Genomic DNA, 17036 nt, shown 5'->3' with positions numbered 1-17036 from the left:
CAGCCAAAAATTATTTATTTGAAAAGAAAAGGCTTATTTCTCAGAACAAAACCTAGCCATTTGGGAGAGGCGAGGGGGGTCGCAGGGCGTCGGCCACTTGGTTAGAGTGCCCTGTGTTTACGGGACACACCAGGAATGTCAAACTGCCCTACTCTGTGTGTGTGTGTGTGTCTGTGTGTGTGTGAAGGCTGTTGTTTCATGGTCGACTGGATGTTGTCTGCATTCTTGTTTTGATCTCAAACTGATGAGAAAAAAGTTTTGGTGCTGCTCCGAGAGGCGCAGATACAGACTGAGTGTCTGGTTTAACCTCCGTGCTGCCAGGTGGGCGAACTGGAGATAAGTGTTGGAGAAATCAGACTTATCTTTAAAATACCGTCTCAGTAAATACCCTTCCTGTGATGGCCTAAACATTTCGGTTCTTGTTGTACCCAAACCCCACCCATCTGGAAACCAGCATTTTTTTATTTAGCTGCTGCTGGAAATAATTAATTACTCATCAATTACCAAACAAAGTGGTCAGAAAGACTGAAATATTTTCCCATGAGCGTGTTCGAATGGAAAAATTTAGATACCTATTTTTCCGTGATGTGAAGAGGCTGATGATTTTTTTTTCCTAACAAATGAATATATTTAATTTGTGTTTCATTTGAAGCTGTCAGCATCCATGACCTGCAGAAGTACAAAGATGTGGCATCACTGAAGCTTGGAACACAGTCCTCTTTAAGCCTTAATATCTGCCTAATGGAGAAATCACTCTCAAAGCTCATTGGAAGCATTAAGAGTTGTGTATTTACATTATCAGACCATGATTTTATTCCAGATTTATTTGCCTTTCCAGACAAATGCTGATCCTTTCGTTTCAGTTTTCTTGCACAAACACATTCATGAGCTTTTTTCTTCTTTAAAATGTACACAATTGTTATATTTGAATTGTCAGTCAGGACTGCAGTTTGACTGACAGTTGTTGTCATTGGGCGACTTTCCAAACAGGGTTTAGTGAATTCAATTGAGTGAATTCTCACTCAAATTATATAAGAAGCACATAACATAAGAACAGCACATTCTCTTCCTAGTATGGCTAAAACGTAGCTGCAGCGTGAGGATAAGTTGGACATAAACCAACCAAAGCTCCATCATGTCAGGGCGACAGAGTCCTTTTTTCCTGCAGATCAGCCCTTCGCTCATATGGGCTGTGGTGATCAGAGTGCATCGCATTTGGTCATGAACACTCTAATTTATGAGAGAATTAGATGATTGAGTTATTGGGGAAAGTCCACTCGGTTATAAAGGTTTAAATCAGAAAAGAATCTTGGATGAATTTGTCAAATGTGACTGTTTTGCTTTCCTGAAGACAGACTGTGATGTATCTGACTTAAAGATTTACATGAACTCTTTTCACATGCTAGAACATTATCACACACTTGTACACACCCAGACTCTACTTACCACTTGCCTGTACAGCTGAGCTGTGGGAGTATCCCAGAGCGACCAGTGCCGTCTCTACCAGCTGTGTGAAGAGGACATCCTTCCGAACCAACACAAACTCAGCGTGACGGTTGCCATGCCCCTCACAGTCACCAGCTACACCCACATCTGCATGCTCCACCACGCAGTAGACTGGGATCATCAAACCTGGCAGACAAGCACAGAGACAGTTATAGGACAGAGGAGTCGACAGAGGGTGATGTGGACCACGTCTGAAAACTTACGCAAATCTTGCAATGAGGAACTTTTTTTGCGGGAATTTTAAGCTTCTTTTTCTTATCCATGTTTCAGCATTGTGAACAGGATTCCTCTAGAATACAAGGCCGTCTCTCCACTGACGGAGTGTGTCAGTGTTGCTGAAGAGCAGCTGCCTGCTTGGTGGTCTCAGTGCAACACTCTGGTTAAACTGGGCAGCTGCCAGTGTGAATATAAGTCAGTGTAAGACTGTACAAGTATATTTGTATTTGCACCGCATATTAAAACCCACAAAGAGTAAGACTTGTCTCCAGATCTCTTCAGAACTCGTGAGGCGCTGCTGGTCATAATATCTGTATCATTCAGCCACTCAGGAGCGATGCCACAACTCCAGCGGTAAGACTTATTCCTGCGCACTGGTCTAGACTCGTTATTGGGCAATTACTGAGCTCATACAAGCCTGGAACCATTCACACCCACCCAGTCCGCTGCTCTGTCCCACAGGAACTGCTAATTAACTAGCTATCAATCCTCCTCCTGATGAGGCTGCGACAGATCAGCCCGAGCCAAACCACAGCAGCATCAGGCACGCTATCGGCCAATAAGCCAACCACTCAGTGGAAGGGTGGAGGGAGGTAACCCAGTCGAATATCTGGGTGTGTGAGTGTGTGTGTGTGTGTGTGTGTGTGTGTGTGTGTGTGTATGGTTACAATGTTTGTGTGATGATGCATGATGATGTTTTCAACTGCATGAGAGAATAATGGGCATCTGTGCGTGAGCGTGTTGTGTGTTAGGTATTTCAGAGGGTACATGCTGCTCTGTAATACTGTACCAATGCAGAATGTGCGTGTGTGTGTGTGTGTGTGTGTGTGTGTGTGTGTGTGTGTGTGTGTGTGTGTGGCCACCCCACCCACAGACAGTAGACACCAACATCATCCACATGTCCTTGGTAGACTTTATTTTGGTGCCTTGTGTGAACACTCAATGCTAACATTTAAGCAAACGTTGAGTTCTGGTGCACATACGAGCAGCCAGCGATCTCCTTATTCTGGAAGTGAGAGAATTAACGAGCTTGTATTATGAGTTCATAGCTGCTCAGGTGGCTGCGCAGGGTGACGAGACTGCCGTGGTCGAGAGGGGAGAGGCGTGCCAATTGTTCAAACAGGGCAAACGCCGCACATTTTTCAGACAAACGTTCTGAACTTTGCAATCTGCACAGCATATGACACCTTCTGTCTTTAGATCTGCAGTTAGGATGAAGAAAAGTTCCTCAAACAAAACAGAACAAAACCCTTTTACAGTAAAAGCTAGAAGAAACCTGAGGAAGAGCAACAAAGCAAAGGGATCCCTCTCCTGGGATAAACTCATGAAAAGTGATGAAAGTAGTGATAAAGAGCTGAATAAAGAGTTTTAGAGAGAATTCAAATCCTGCCAATTTTCTCACCTCCGCTCTACGCAGTCGTGTGAAATGTGTGTCAACGGTTAGAAAAACTGCTGCACGCAGCCCCTCCAAACGCTGCAGAGGTGTGGAGGAAGTGGTTTTCAGATGCTGTGCAACCAACCAACAAGCTTACTGACCCTTCCTCAGCATCTCCAAAAGGTAAGAGATTTGTGAGTTGAATCAAAACATATTAAGTATAACTGCTGGATTCTGGCTGGGAGCACTTGATGCATGCCATGCTCTTTCTCTTCCAAACAACAGTTTTAATACTTCAGAAATTAAGCCAAACACCAAACACTGTGTCTGCCGTTACATTAAGGATTGCTGATTTTCTCTGATTCGTGTCACTGTTGGTTTGACAAATAACATATGAAGACTCACCTTGGGAAATAGTACATTTTCAAACAGGGCAGAAATAAATGAATAACAGACTGAAGGCCTTCAGAGGCCTCTGATATTAAGTATGACCAGAAAAAAACAGAAATAGAGTAACAGTAGTGTGGCAGTATGTCCAGACATCTGGGGAACATCTAACCTGATCCAGACCTTGAAGCATTCTGGTTCCTCTCACCTACTTGACCTGTACCTGAAGTGACAGGACCTGTGTGAAGGTAGCCAGTAAGTGGTCACGGTGTGCTGAGTGCACTGTATGGTCATGGTCACATGTGTCTACTGGAACACCTTGAAGAAGCAGACTGGGGTTTCGGGACAGCTGGTGGTACCTGAATTCTCCCTGTCTCTCTCCTCAATATCTTGGTGTGAGTGAGTGTGTACGTGGTGCTAAATAAGCATTAGAGCATTATGCTAATTGGATGGTATTTTAAGCATCTATTTTAACATGCGTGTTTATGTGGATCCACATAATATGTGTGTCTGTGTGTGTGTGTGAATGTCCCACCTCCCAGTGGTCTCAGCTGTGTGCCGTTCTGCCTGATTCGTGGAGCTGCTGGGCTGCCATTGACCTCAAGGCGGCTCAACTTGCTTGGCGGGGGGCCGCTGGAGGCTGGGCTCTCCCCTCTCTCCTCTGGGCTGCCGCTGTCCCGAAGGCTGGGGCTCTCCGTTCCCCCGCCTGCACCTCCGCCCTGCTCCATCCCCCTGAAAATCCCAGGAGGAGAACCCAGCACAGCGTGTGAAGCTGGGAGAGAACAAAGAGCTTGCTTTAGCGCTTGACAAGACATACAGACAGGTCGCATCCAGCTACTGAAAACAGATGATCATGTGTATTTTCACCACTTTTGTTTAAGGTTTGAGTTAGAGAGGGCTAAGGATGATGATGATGCAGTTACTATATCAGTAACTCCTTCCAGTGGAAAACCCAGAACTAAAACAAGCTGAAATGCTCCTCACACGGTGCATCTACACACGCTGTGTCAAGTTTATCATCTTTCATACTTTGCCAGCGTTGACAGTGAAGAGCCGTCACAGACTGTTTCATCAACAACTTTGATCAATTCCTCCCCAACCAATACACTGAACGCAGTTCTTTGTTATTCACATACAAGAGCGGTAGGGACAACCACAACAGACGGAGGCATCTGGGACAAATCACAGGTCAGCAAGTGGCATTCACTCAGACTAAACACAGGCAAGTATATTATTCTCTGTTTAGACACATGGGAGTAAACGATATGTTATAATGACAGACGCGAGGGTGCGTAAGGTGAGGAACGCTGTGACAGTGCACTCTGTGGACTGGAAGCGGGAAGAAAAGCAGAAAGCTAGAATAAACCTTTATTGTATGAAATATAAAACTGTAAATGACGACGGCGTGAGAATTTTCATGGTTGTGTTGGACACTGTTCTCGTTGGCACTTCAGCTGCAAACTGTTCCACCATGATCACCGTTGCAGTCTATGATAATGAGGCTGTGACATATGCTAATGAAAGCATTTAGCAGATTTTGATAAATCTTAACATTTTTCAGTCAGCATAGTTGTCTTTTTATGATATCAGGGGTATTTCAAATATCTGTACTTAATGTGCTTCAAGATATACGACAATCTACTAATCTAATATACATGAGGAACCTTTGGTGTGAGTATGACGCTCCTGCTAACAAGATGACATCAGGTGAGGAAGTACAATGATGCGATTTAAGCCTTCACTTTGTATTTTTTGCTGCGCAGGTTGACATAACAGGACATGAGACAACATGGCAGGATGTGACAAGATACAGTAGAACGAAAATGGACATGACAACAGAATGAGATGACTGAACAAACCAGGAAGGGACAGAGTACATCATAATGCATGCCATCACAAGACATGACAGCACCAAATAGGTCATACAGGTTGAATTACATAACTTCACAAGACTGAGCTTTAGAGGTGCTGGTAGTTGGATTCTGTTACTGGTCAAGCTAATGGTTTTGCCTTGTTTCCAGGCTCATCCAAGATAACGTCTGACTGTTTCGCCATGTTTCACGCACATATGAGAGTGATATAAGTGTATTTTTCTCTTCTGATAAATGAGTTTTTCATCTTCCAGCCCAAAGCATAGGCATTAAGACATTTTCTAAGTGAACACTGCCGGGTTAAATGTTTACGTCTCAGGTCGCCGTGTGTTCGACTACTGCATGTACTACTGCAAGAATTCGCTTCACACTATGGTAAAAATGGAAAAGCATATAAAAAAGTAAAACTAAAACCCATTTGATTGCATTATCTCCACACACACATATGAAACATCGTGTTTCAATCGCTATAAAACGGTTTCTATGCAATGCTTTACTGCCAGAGAGCTCGAGTTTCAGAACTACATTCTACAATTTAATGTCAGCAAAACCTCAAAAAAATATATATGAAGAGTAAACCAAGAATCTGCAGCATCACGCATGACTAAATAAACTCTGCGCAGTCCATTTGGGAGAGCCGTCTGCTCTTTGCTTTGTGTTTCTCCTCACACTGTGTGGTTTCCACTGGTATGGCCGTAAAGCCGTCGGCGACACATGGATCCGAACTCAACAGCGACACATGATTATAATAAAACACACATGCAAAATTAATAGCTGCTGTTAAAAAAGCCCGTCCAACACAAACAAGAAAAACGAGCACGAGGTCCTGCCCTGCTTTGCTTCAGAGAGAGAGATTGTGATCTGTCTCCCTTTACTGCGTTTGGCTTTATATGAGTGAAATAACTGTTTTAGACAATTTGCCTCCAAACTTACTGATTTCTTCAAAGCAACTCGCATTAAATCAGCATCATTTCACAGGGGAAGTGTAATGTGTTTAGCACAAACATTGGAAGCAGGGGACAGCTGACAGTCTGCGAGCTGCATGTGCTCCTTGTTGATTGGTTGATGGTCTGTGGTACCCCAGACCCAATCCCTTCCTCTTCTGCCTCCTTCCAAAACACACCAGAGATCAGATAAACAAAGTATGAAGACAATAATAACAAGGAAGCAGCCACATATCGTCAATGGAAAAGTTCTGTTCCTGCTTTCTTCTTCTATGGTGGCCTTCCTCTGTGCCTGCTATAGATCTGTCCATAGCACCCACAACAATGCTGTAAAACAATGGCATCTCCTCCTCTGCAACAAGGGCAACAATCCCTCCCACCGAGAACACACTCCATACCTGGAAAGGTGAAACCAACCAGGAACCACTGGCAGGACAAACCGTGAGTCTCAGGGTGAGCCTCTGTGGTGGGTGAAAAACTCCCTTCACTTGGTTTCAACCTGGTTTGCTGTCTGCTGTCGTGTTTGACATGTCTGATTGGGTGCAGTGCTGCGCTGGCCATCTGGCAGCACGGGACAAATCCTGGTGGGCCGTGGCATCGGTGGGCCGGCGGACCATCAAAAAAAAAAAAAAAAAAAATCCATGAAGTTTTTACCGGCCCTGTCTGTCTCTTTACCAGCCCTCTGTGTGTGCATGAGAGCGTGCTGCGTGTGTTCCGGGACTGGGCTCGCTGGCCAATCACAACTGAGCGAGCACCCCCACCCCCGAGCCCTCCACCCCAGCCCAGGCCGGTCCCAACGGACAAGCCTGGGGCTGAATCTCTGTCCTCCAGTCAAATACTCTGATGTTCACAACATCCCTCCAGAAACTGAAAATACTACATGTATTGTTTTCCAAAAATATCCAACTGAAAAGCAGTTTTAGGACTGAAAGACCACCATGTTGATCCTGTTGCTGGTCTGTCCTTCTGGGCGCAGCTGTCCCTCCCACGCCGCCTTTCCGACTTTACCCATCAATCTTTTATAATAAAACAGATTTAATCATTATGAGCATTCTCCAGTTCCCCAAAACCAAAAAACATCTGAAATTTCCCAATAAATCCTGGTGGGACTTAATTTTGCTCCGGGGAGGAAAATAACTAAACGCTTTATTTCCGTCTAAGTTGTTTTCTCAAATCAACACATACCGAGCAACAACACAATGGCGGTGAAGCCCTTTTCATGTTGCGCTGAGCTCGACACAGGTCCAGTCAGACACCTCACACGCTGAAAAGCAGCTGAAGCAGGAATGCGAGGCACATCGCTGGAAAAATCAAAGTGTATAACGATGAGATTAGATTACCTTCTGAATCACATCATGAGCAACTCCAACAGGAATGCAAGCCACAAAAAAAAAAAAAAAAATCCCAAAAATCAAAATGTAAAAATAATTAGATTGCATGTTAACTCTCAAAGCATAAACTGCCTTCTCTCTCCTGAACTGCGTTTTACTGAACACATTTTTGGAATATTTGGGGCAATTTATGATAATCAGCCTCCTTCTCTCCTTCATATTTTCTCCTCTAACCAGAACAATATTTAAGTCATTAATGAGACATAAAATGTGGAGGGGAAAAAAGACGTGTTTGAAAGAAACTCACGGAGCACCGTGCACGTACAGACAGTCAAATCAGAGCGTGACAAGCCTTCAGTTTGTGGAGCTTTTAAGTGTTTGGACATGGAATTACTAATTTCCAGCTTTGAAATGTGTTTTTACATTGATATTAGACGAACAGTTTTTAGAACTTTCAGTTTCAGCACAATCAGCGAGATATTGATCCTAAAGTCAAGACGATGCAGGTGTTTCAGGGCTGAACAGTCACATGATCTCAAACAAAGTGTAGGATGAAGGTGAATTACTTTATTGTTTTCTAATGCAATATAAAAAAGGGGTCGTGTTTGGGGGCCTGTTATTGGTGAAGGGCCCCACAAATCTTGCCAGGAGAAGCCAATCAATGGCTCACAATCACTAATCTCTCCTCTCTATATATATTTATTTTGGCTGTTCGATATTATTATATTTGGCTCATAGATGTTCACATTTGAAAACCCCGTCCAGTCGTCTCATCATCATGTGTGCTGCTTTTATATTGAATCAGCCTGTGTGTGTGTGTGCCTTGAGGATGTTGCCTCTGATTTAAGGTGTAATGAACCTGTGTTGAATGAAGGCATGTTCACTACCGATGTGTTTTATGTATTAATGCCATGTGAGGATCATGCCACCTTATAGACTGCAGGCATGTTGTATTCTACATAATTAAAGGGCTGTCATGTTGTCCCCATTAACCAACAGCTTTATATGGTTTTTGTAGTTAAACTAGATATATTGCTTCCACTTTTATTTCTCTCTCGGCCAAAGAAAACCTTGCTCAGGCCCTCTGTTGTCGAGAGGCTGGCCTGTGTAAGACCCCGTCTCGCTTGGGGCCCGGTGTATCAAAAATGTCTTCACTTTCACTCACTCATTCACACACATAAAACCACTTGAAGCATCACGTTCAAAGGGTGCACAGCCAAGAGAACACACACACACTCCCAACACGGTTCACTTTACTGGCACACGTGGAGGCCAAATGTACAGTCACACCGGCCTCCAGCTGACGAGTCACGTCGAAGCACACAGAAAACCTCCACTCCACTGGCTGCAAAATACTGTACGATGCATTTAGGCAGGCTCTGATTTAGAGGCTTTACAGGAATTTTACATGTTCACTGATAGAGAGTTTAAGTGAGTGGATCCAAACGCATCATACATGCACATGGACAGACAAGAGGTAAAATCTCTGGTTTTCTAATGCACGCACACGCTCGCAGGTAATGCAATACACAACCCTGAGTCCATGGTTTCACTGATGTGCAGGTGGCGGTAACACTCCATGACATGCAACAAGCAGGACCAGCAAAGGCATGAAGGAAGAAGACTGCCTCTGGCAAACAAAGATTTAAACAATGCAAGTGTCAAACGTTTGAGAAAAACTGTCTTGGCAAGTGTTTCCTGAAGACAGAGCTGCACAGATCATGTTGGTTCGATCTCAAAGGTGCACTTTGTGTGTAAGCATAACTTTTGCTTCTTCACATGAAAAGTTCTCTGCGTGCCTTTCAGCTGCTCGGCCAGCCTCACAGTGAGCTGCGACTCCACAGTGAAAGCCTACACACCTGAGCTAAATTGCTTCAATTAGCAGCTGATGAACTCCTGTGAATGAATGAAGCAGACTTTGTTTAGATTAGATGTCTTCTCATGGCCATAAACTGGTTCATCACAGGAAACACTGTGGATATCAGGATATTCAGATACTCAGTGAGACAGCAGCCCTTTTCCTCAGTCTGTCATGTGAAATGATCACTTTCACTGCATTTTTTAAATGTTTTTGTCCACGTTCTGCTTTTTCATTTGTCTTGTACTGAACTGAAATCCCTTGGAAAGTCTCTACATTCACTTTTCTTTTTGTTTTCATTCTTTATGTCCAGTAAAAGAAATACATTTAAGTCAACTCTGAGAGAAATTTTCATCATTATGCCATCATTTTTAAGAGTTATTTGGCAAAAACAGACTTAGTTTTAATAAAAAGGAGCACATTCTATCATATAACATTAAGCCATATTCTGCTCCTGAAAAGCTCAAGATTTATTTCCTTTTCTTTAACGATTGAGTGTGTTTGTAACTTGTTTCAAAGGAGATCTCGCCCTGACCTCGCATGAAGAAGCAGTGATTTCCATTCACATCATCATTTTTTACTCCTTATCAGCCAGCGTGCACCTCTTAAATACTGACCAAATCAGTCTCCTCTGGGACACAAGCGCTAACTTAATTCAGTGCTGTGACACACTGTTTCTCCCTGCTGCCTGTGCTCCCCATGGCAGGATTAAGAGGCGCAGGCTTCTCACCTGATGTGTCACAGCAGGACAAACACAGCTGCAGCTAATACAATTAGGCTAATAATGGCTCCGCTTGATTCAGGTGCGCCAAACGAACCAATGAGCACTGACAACAATGGCGGTGACAAAACAGTCTTTTCATGTTTATGCATAATGGCACAATGAATCAAACATTCTGGCTATTTATTATTAATTCTATTACCTGCAGCTGTGTTTAACCAGTGTATGTGAAAAGGGCCAGTTGAAGAATATTAAAATTTTGTTTCTTGGGATGCTGTTTTAAAGAAGGCAATGTTGATTTATTTGTCTTTTGAATTGAGTTTGGTTGCATTGAAAGAACAAACTTGTGAGCTAAGGGCCTTTTTATCACACTCGCACCGTGCAGCCATGCCTGGGGATCGCCGCGAGAGTGTCACAGAAACTGACAAAGACAATTATAACAGACTCATGAAAACGGTTTAAAACCTCTAAATAAGACTTTTCTGACCTGCCGTCTGCCCGAGGCATGCTGGGATAGGCCTCCTCAAACCAATCAGTGAGGAAATTAGTGACACTTTGTTCTCCTTTCAAAGTCTATTCCCAAGCATTAAGGAGTGTCTTTATGTTTCTAACAGCTGTTTTATACCTTTAAAACAGCACTTTGACAGAAACATGCAGTCTGAAAAGCAGCAAATGCCACTGAGAGATTATCTGATCAGTCAAAGCATATTAAATTTAAGATACAGATTTAACCACAGCAGTTTAGATTGATTGTAAAAAATATAAATCCTCAGTTACGAGAATGAAAAACTTACTTTAAAGCAGCTGTTTAATTTTTCATCACCTAAGGTGCTCAACATTTTCCATTTTCCTGAGTATGACCATTAAACTTTAGTAATCTTTCACTGGTCGTCATCAGCGACTGTGAACGCAGCGCTGGCTGAACATGACAGGCTTTGAAATTTCCATAGCAAAATCTGAAAGCTAATTAGAAAATTACATTTATTTCAAATTATTGGTGACCCCCAGTGCCAATCCAAGGACTGTGTGAAAGGAAAGGATGTGACAGATTGTTCAACAGTTAAAATTAAGCTTCCATCACACGAGGGAAAAATGATTTATAGTCAAATGCTCCAAAGTGCTTGTCAGGTTACTTGAAAGCCACATAAAAATATTACTATTTCTATTAAAGCAAAACAAGACATTGTAAGAGTTGTAATGTGAGGAGTGTGAAAGGAAGAGAAAGTGCCACTTCATCAACATCAGAGAAGCCCAATGTCAGCTCTGTAAAACTGATGATGAGTAAACAAACAAACAAACAAACAAAAAATATTTATTTCAAAAGAAAATTTGGTTTTAAAAAAATTTCAATTTTCAAAAAACGGATCCATAATGTAAAAATGATCATATGCAGCTTCACTTTCATACACTTCCATATCAAGTGTAAGTGTGCCAAATATTGCGTAATGGGACAACTTCTCTATTTTCACCACCATTTCTAAAAAAAAAAAAATAATAATAATAATTTCTATTATAAAAAGTGACAACTCTGTTTTCCTACTAATACTATTAATATCTGTTTCTGTTCATTAATTACAGAAAAGTACATTTTTTATGGTCTAGGTTACACTCGGTTACAGTTCTATATGTTTTGGCATTAAATCTTCTTTACTTTACTAAAAACCAAACACTTTAAGTCCACAGGATCAGCTGTTAATAAGCACGACATTTACTAACATATAAATATGTGTGCAGTTCTGTTAAACTGCTGTCACATTGCCACACACTGCATGCTGTCTGAGTCTGTTCTGCCATAAAACTTGATACTGTAACCTCTTCAGTCTCCTGATGTGTGATACATGACTTCATTGTCAGGCATGTCTGAATATTTGCACGACTATCTATCATTTTGCTTTACATTTGACCTGTTTCAGCGGGACATTTTCTCACACTTTGCTAAGTTTTTATCGGTAGCTTTCAGTCAGCTGTCATCTCGGCAGATTAGGAACTTTTGCAGTAAATGCTCACTCACTTTTTAAGAAGTCACTGTGCTTGCTGGGGAATAAACTCCATCCATTGGTGAAAACGAGCGAATCCAGCCTGAGAGAGTATGAGTTTCCCAACGTTTCCCTTTGTGACAAAAAGCAGCACAGCAGCAGAACGAGCAAGGAGATATAAAGACAAGGAGCGATGAGGGCAGACTGCTGCTGCCTGCTGAATAAAGAGCAGTAAAATGACACATGTAGAGGGAGGGAGGGAGGGAGGGAGGCAGGGAGGGGATGGGGTTAGGGAGGGAAACCCAGAGACAGGCTGACATATGTTAAAAATAGTTACATTTATGACTGTCTTCATATAATCATCTTTAACATTAAAGCTCTCCAGCAGAAAAATACAAATTATTGGAGAAGGTGGAGGTAGATGGGTAAAAAGCTAAATGAATAATGTGATCACAGATTTAGAAATGATAATTAATTTCCCCGATAAAAGCAGAGTGGAGGAGGAGGAGGAGGAGGAGGAGGAGGAGTGAAGAGAGTGTGAGGTAAAGGTGATTTATGTCAGAGGTTCATCATAGGAACAATGTCACCGTTCTGTAATAGAAATACTGTGATACTTTCTAAAGTAGCAGCTCAGGGATCTGTAGACTGTGTGTGTGTGTGTGTGTGTGTGTGTGTGTGTGTGTGTGTGTGTGTGTGGGATCACAGACTGATGAGATACACACAGTATTTTAAAAGTTACGAATGATCACAGTCGACACGACGGAGAAAATGACTGTCTGCCCCCTTCTGGTGGAAAAACATTAGAGGGTTAAAAGGGACAAAAATATGCTCTGGGGAGTTTTTTTGACCCGAGCTGAGCGTTCCCGGGCAAACCTTCCTCCCTCACTGAAATGCGTAGCTTTGGCTCAAACTCTGGCATTGTCCCTTTAACTGGACATGATTGGTAGGTTCTGACTGCTGCTTTAAAGGTCCAGTCTCCAACGGTTTATGTTTATGCCAACAGCCATTTGAATTCTTTGCTCTGCTTGGATGGAATGAACTGTTATTGTTTTGTACACATGGAGTTTATGCCAAAGAGAGTAAACTGTGTAATTAATGCTTGACTTAATAAAGACATGGGTATTATAGCTAGTCAGATACAGCTGGGTATTATGGCTGATAAACTTTTTACATGACAATATGTTTTTGGACATTTATGAACAATAAATGAGACTTAAATTTGGAGTTTTAATCATTTTAATCGTTTACATTTCTGACTTTTATCTTCAACAACTGTGAATTTAATCTCAGAAATTCTGACTTTTACCCCAAAATTCTCACCATATATGTGGTAAAGTAGCAGCAGTACGCAGCCCCAGCTTTCCCTCTAGTCTTCACGAAGATCGTTCTGTCAGTTACACTTGGAGCTGCGTTTCAGGCCAAACCTTAAACTCTTTTGCTCCCTTTTGCTGACGTTATGTTTCCCCGTGCTCCACACCTCCTTCGTTGGCCTATCTGCCTGCTCTCCGCCACCACCTTCATCTCCCCTCTCCCTGCCAGCCCGCCATCGGATCACTCGCTCTGCCTCCTATCAGAGCTCCCTGAGCCTGTGTGCTGAATTTGGGTCCACTTGGTTGAAACAGTGCACCTCTGTTGGTTGTGTGTGCAAACTGCTCGCGCTTGTCTGTCCTACGTCATCCTGAGTATCTTTGACAGCTCACCACAAGTCACTCACCATGAACAGGGGTTGTATGTGTAAGATCAAAGATGCTCTTTAACAAAAGATGAAGCATTACAAGCTGCACCAATCCAATGAAATGTTCCACACGTCCTGTTTCCTGCCGTCCTCAGCGATGCCCCCAGCACGGCTGTGGTTGCAAAATATATGGATAAATATTCCAAATATTCATGTTGTGGACTGTGCGGTTGCTGCTTTGACATGTTGGTATTCAGGTTTGCTGTCTGCAGTTGTGTTAAATGCTCTAAAATGAGATGTAGGATTGGATGAAAACAACTAGTCAATAATATTGATTGTGCTTTCAAGTTGTTACAGCTGATACATATTCATAATAGACTACATCCTGGACATGTAAATGTCAGACGTCCCATTCAGACCATTGAACCTGCCTCTACTATTACGCCCAAGCCTCCAACTCCTTCACCTGTGATCACTCCACCCAGAATCACTGACAGATCTAACACACTGAGTAATCTGAGTAATAACTCATGATCTGGACACTATCCCTCTGTGTGTGCTCCATAAGCACAACAACAACAACAACAACAATCATAGAATCTGTTAAAAGTAACAAAAGTAAGTCAGTTTGCAGAGAGAACAAAAGCAGAGAGGAAAGAGTCACCAATACTCTCTGTATTACTTTGAAGAACATGAAAAAAGTAGGTGTAGATCTGTGTGAGGACAAGAGGCAGTGCTATCTGGTAGTTTCAGACTAATTCTCCACATACTTAGAGACCCTACACCTACCTGTGCCAGCTGATTGCCAAATCATAGAAAAGTCAAGGGCCACCTTTGCACTGCGTGATATTCCAGGAGTGCAGGTTAATCCTCAGCTAGTTTCAGAAGAGTTTCAGTGAGAAATGTAACATCTAGTCTGCGTTATGGCCAGAGGAATAAAAAATATACTCTGTGTGAAAACAGAATCCCTCATTGATTTAAGTAATGCCCATTAACAACATGCAAATAATCAAAGGACAGAGGTTTGATTGTTTATAGCACTTAACTATATCGATAACTATGTCCACCTAAAGAAAAACTACACAAGATATTAAGATAAAAATATGAAAATAACTGCTTGGACATCTGAAGAATTCCATTACTTTGCTTCACCTCTGATGCACATTGTGACCTAAAACATTATATGATTTGCAGCAAAGTTAGAGTTGAGTCTTCAGTTGATATAAAGGAATATAAGATAATGCAACATGATTTAGTGTTGCATTGTATCATATTCCTTTATATAAAGTTGTAAAGTTGGGTTCAGGTTAAAATCAGGGGAGTCGTAAGGTGACAAAATATGAAACAACACCGACATCTGGTGGTCACTAGAGGAAATGCAGCTTAAGATGCATTGCATTGATTTGTGAAGTCCATACAAGACTCCCACAGCCGCTTCTTTGTACTGTAATATACCAGCTGAGAGCTGAACTGAATGTGCTATATAATGCAGCATTGTGGTCCTTAATATGGAGCATATACTGCATGTTTGCCTGTGTGTTGAAGTTCAGCTCCGTGCTGCTGTTGCTCGTCAAAGTTGGTTGCTGCACACAGAAAGCTGACTTGGCTGTTTTGTGCAGACAGTTTTGCACAGGTTTGCGCCACAGTCCTGACTGGGTTCAGCAACCACTACAGGTTAACATTTACACAATCATCAAATAGCGGCCCATAATATTTGTATTTATGTCAGAGTGTGTTTGTGCGTATCTCTCTCTGTGTGTAGTGTGTTTACAGTTTGCTGTAAAGAGTTGGTCAGTGGCTGAGGTCTTTATGCAGTCTAATCCCACAGCCTCTTTCTGGAAAACATGACTAGCAATGGAACCACTGACTCAAATTTTGGATCTCATTCTCATGACAAAGCAATTGTCTCAATTATAGAGGGCTCTGAAGGTATAAAAGAGAGCAAGGGCACATATGAGCACACACTCACACACACATACATACTCTACATTTACTCTACATAGCACACACATATTCAAGGGAGACCAGACGGTGGAGCACAGCTAGTCCCAGGATGGGCAGGGTGAGTAGAGGTGACAGATTTAACCTTACAGTGAAGAAATAATGCAGAAAGTGCTGCTTGGTGGTATTTGTGTTGTACCTGCATTGTTGAAGTCTGAACAGTCAGTAGAAAACTGGTCCGAAGTCTTGTTGATCCTTTGTTGTGGTTATACACAAGGAGCATGTTTCTGCCTCAGAGCTTGTAAAATGCAGCTCAGGATCATGAAACAGAGCAGTTTACAGACAGAAACTTCATTTACAAGCTCACAAAACTAATATGACAGCTAAGCACCTTTCTCAGTCAGTTCAGATTTCTTGATACTCACTCATGCACCATCCTCCAGATCATCTTCTATGAGGACAAGAACTACCAGGGTCGCAGGTATGAGTGCGACAGCGACTGCAGCGACTTCCACTCCTACCTGAGTCGCTGTAACTCAGTGCGGGTGGAGAGCGGGACCTGGGTGATCTACGAGAGACCAAACTACATGGGCTACCAGTACGTCCTGACCAGGGGCGAGTACCCCAACTACCAGAGCTGGATCGGCCTCAACGACAGAGTCAGCTCCTGCAAGATAATTCACTTCGTAAGCCTTTAAATATACTTGATTTGTAGCAGTTAGGGTGCAGGCATCAAGATTACAGTGGTGATGGCTGTGATGGATGAATGAAACGCTGGTTTGGCTGAGCCTGTGATCATGCTATGTTACTAGGCAGTGCAATGCTCAGTCCTGGAGTAATCTGATTTGTATGGAAAGACTTGAATTTAAAGATGCTGAATTATGCTGCAATTAGCAAACTTCCATCCATGTGTGCACCACATCTCTGCAAACCCTCTTGTCTCCTTTGCCTTCATCCTCCAGGCCAGTGGAGATCCTAACAAGATCCAGCTCTACGTTAAGGGGGACTTTTCGGGTCAGGTGTTCGAGGCGACAGAGGACTGTCCCTCCGTGCTGGAGAAGTTCCACTGGAGGGAGGTTCACTCCTGCAGGGTTCTGGGAGGCTGGTGGGTCTTCTACGAGCACCCCAACTACAAGGGCCGCCAGTACCTGCTGGAGAAAGGAGAGTACCGCAAGCCGGTGGACTGGGGCGCCGTCTGCCCCACTGTACAGTCTTTTAGAAAGCTAACTGAGTAG

At 42.8% G+C, this 17036-nt stretch overlaps 2 protein-coding genes across 3 annotated transcripts in view; one reads left to right on the top strand and one right to left on the bottom strand.

The window, feature by feature from the left end:
- LOC143316106 (DNA-binding protein SATB2-like) overlaps positions 1–12301 on the bottom strand; it is a 27460-nt gene extending 15159 nt beyond the window's left edge. The window contains exons 1-3 of the mRNA XM_076723813.1: positions 12221–12301; positions 4020–4256; positions 1447–1632 (exon numbers count right to left, since the gene is read on the bottom strand). Coding sequence (XP_076579928.1) covers positions 1447–1632; positions 4020–4212 — 379 coding nt within the window. The 5' untranslated portion in view covers positions 4213–4256; positions 12221–12301. The remainder of the gene's footprint in view (positions 1–1446; positions 1633–4019; positions 4257–12220) is intronic.
- Positions 11979–17036, top strand: LOC143316107 (gamma-crystallin S-like). 2 transcript variants are annotated; one of them, XM_076723814.1, is made up of 3 exons: positions 11979–11993; positions 16245–16487; positions 16764–17036. In XM_076723814.1, exons 1-3 carry the CDS (start codon positions 11979–11981, stop codon positions 17034–17036), a joined length of 531 nt encoding a protein of 176 aa, XP_076579929.1. The 2 variants fall into 2 exon arrangements, with proteins under 2 accessions (XP_076579929.1, XP_076579930.1); XM_076723815.1 differs by lacking the exon at positions 11979–11993 and adding an exon at positions 15914–15922.

The sequence above is a fragment of the Chaetodon auriga genome, chromosome 23 (assembly GCF_051107435.1).
Source record: "Chaetodon auriga isolate fChaAug3 chromosome 23, fChaAug3.hap1, whole genome shotgun sequence".
Lineage (NCBI taxonomy): Eukaryota > Metazoa > Chordata > Actinopteri > Chaetodontiformes > Chaetodontidae > Chaetodon > Chaetodon auriga.
The sequence above is the reverse complement of the archived record's forward strand: the minus strand, read 5'-3'. Positions and strand labels throughout refer to the sequence as shown.

Coding starts and splice junctions, on each gene's coding strand:
- LOC143316107 (XM_076723814.1), top strand. Junction 16,488..16,763: donor CCTGCAAGATAATTCACTTC/GTAAGCCTTTAA, acceptor TTCATCCTCCAG/GCCAGTGGAGATCCTAACAA.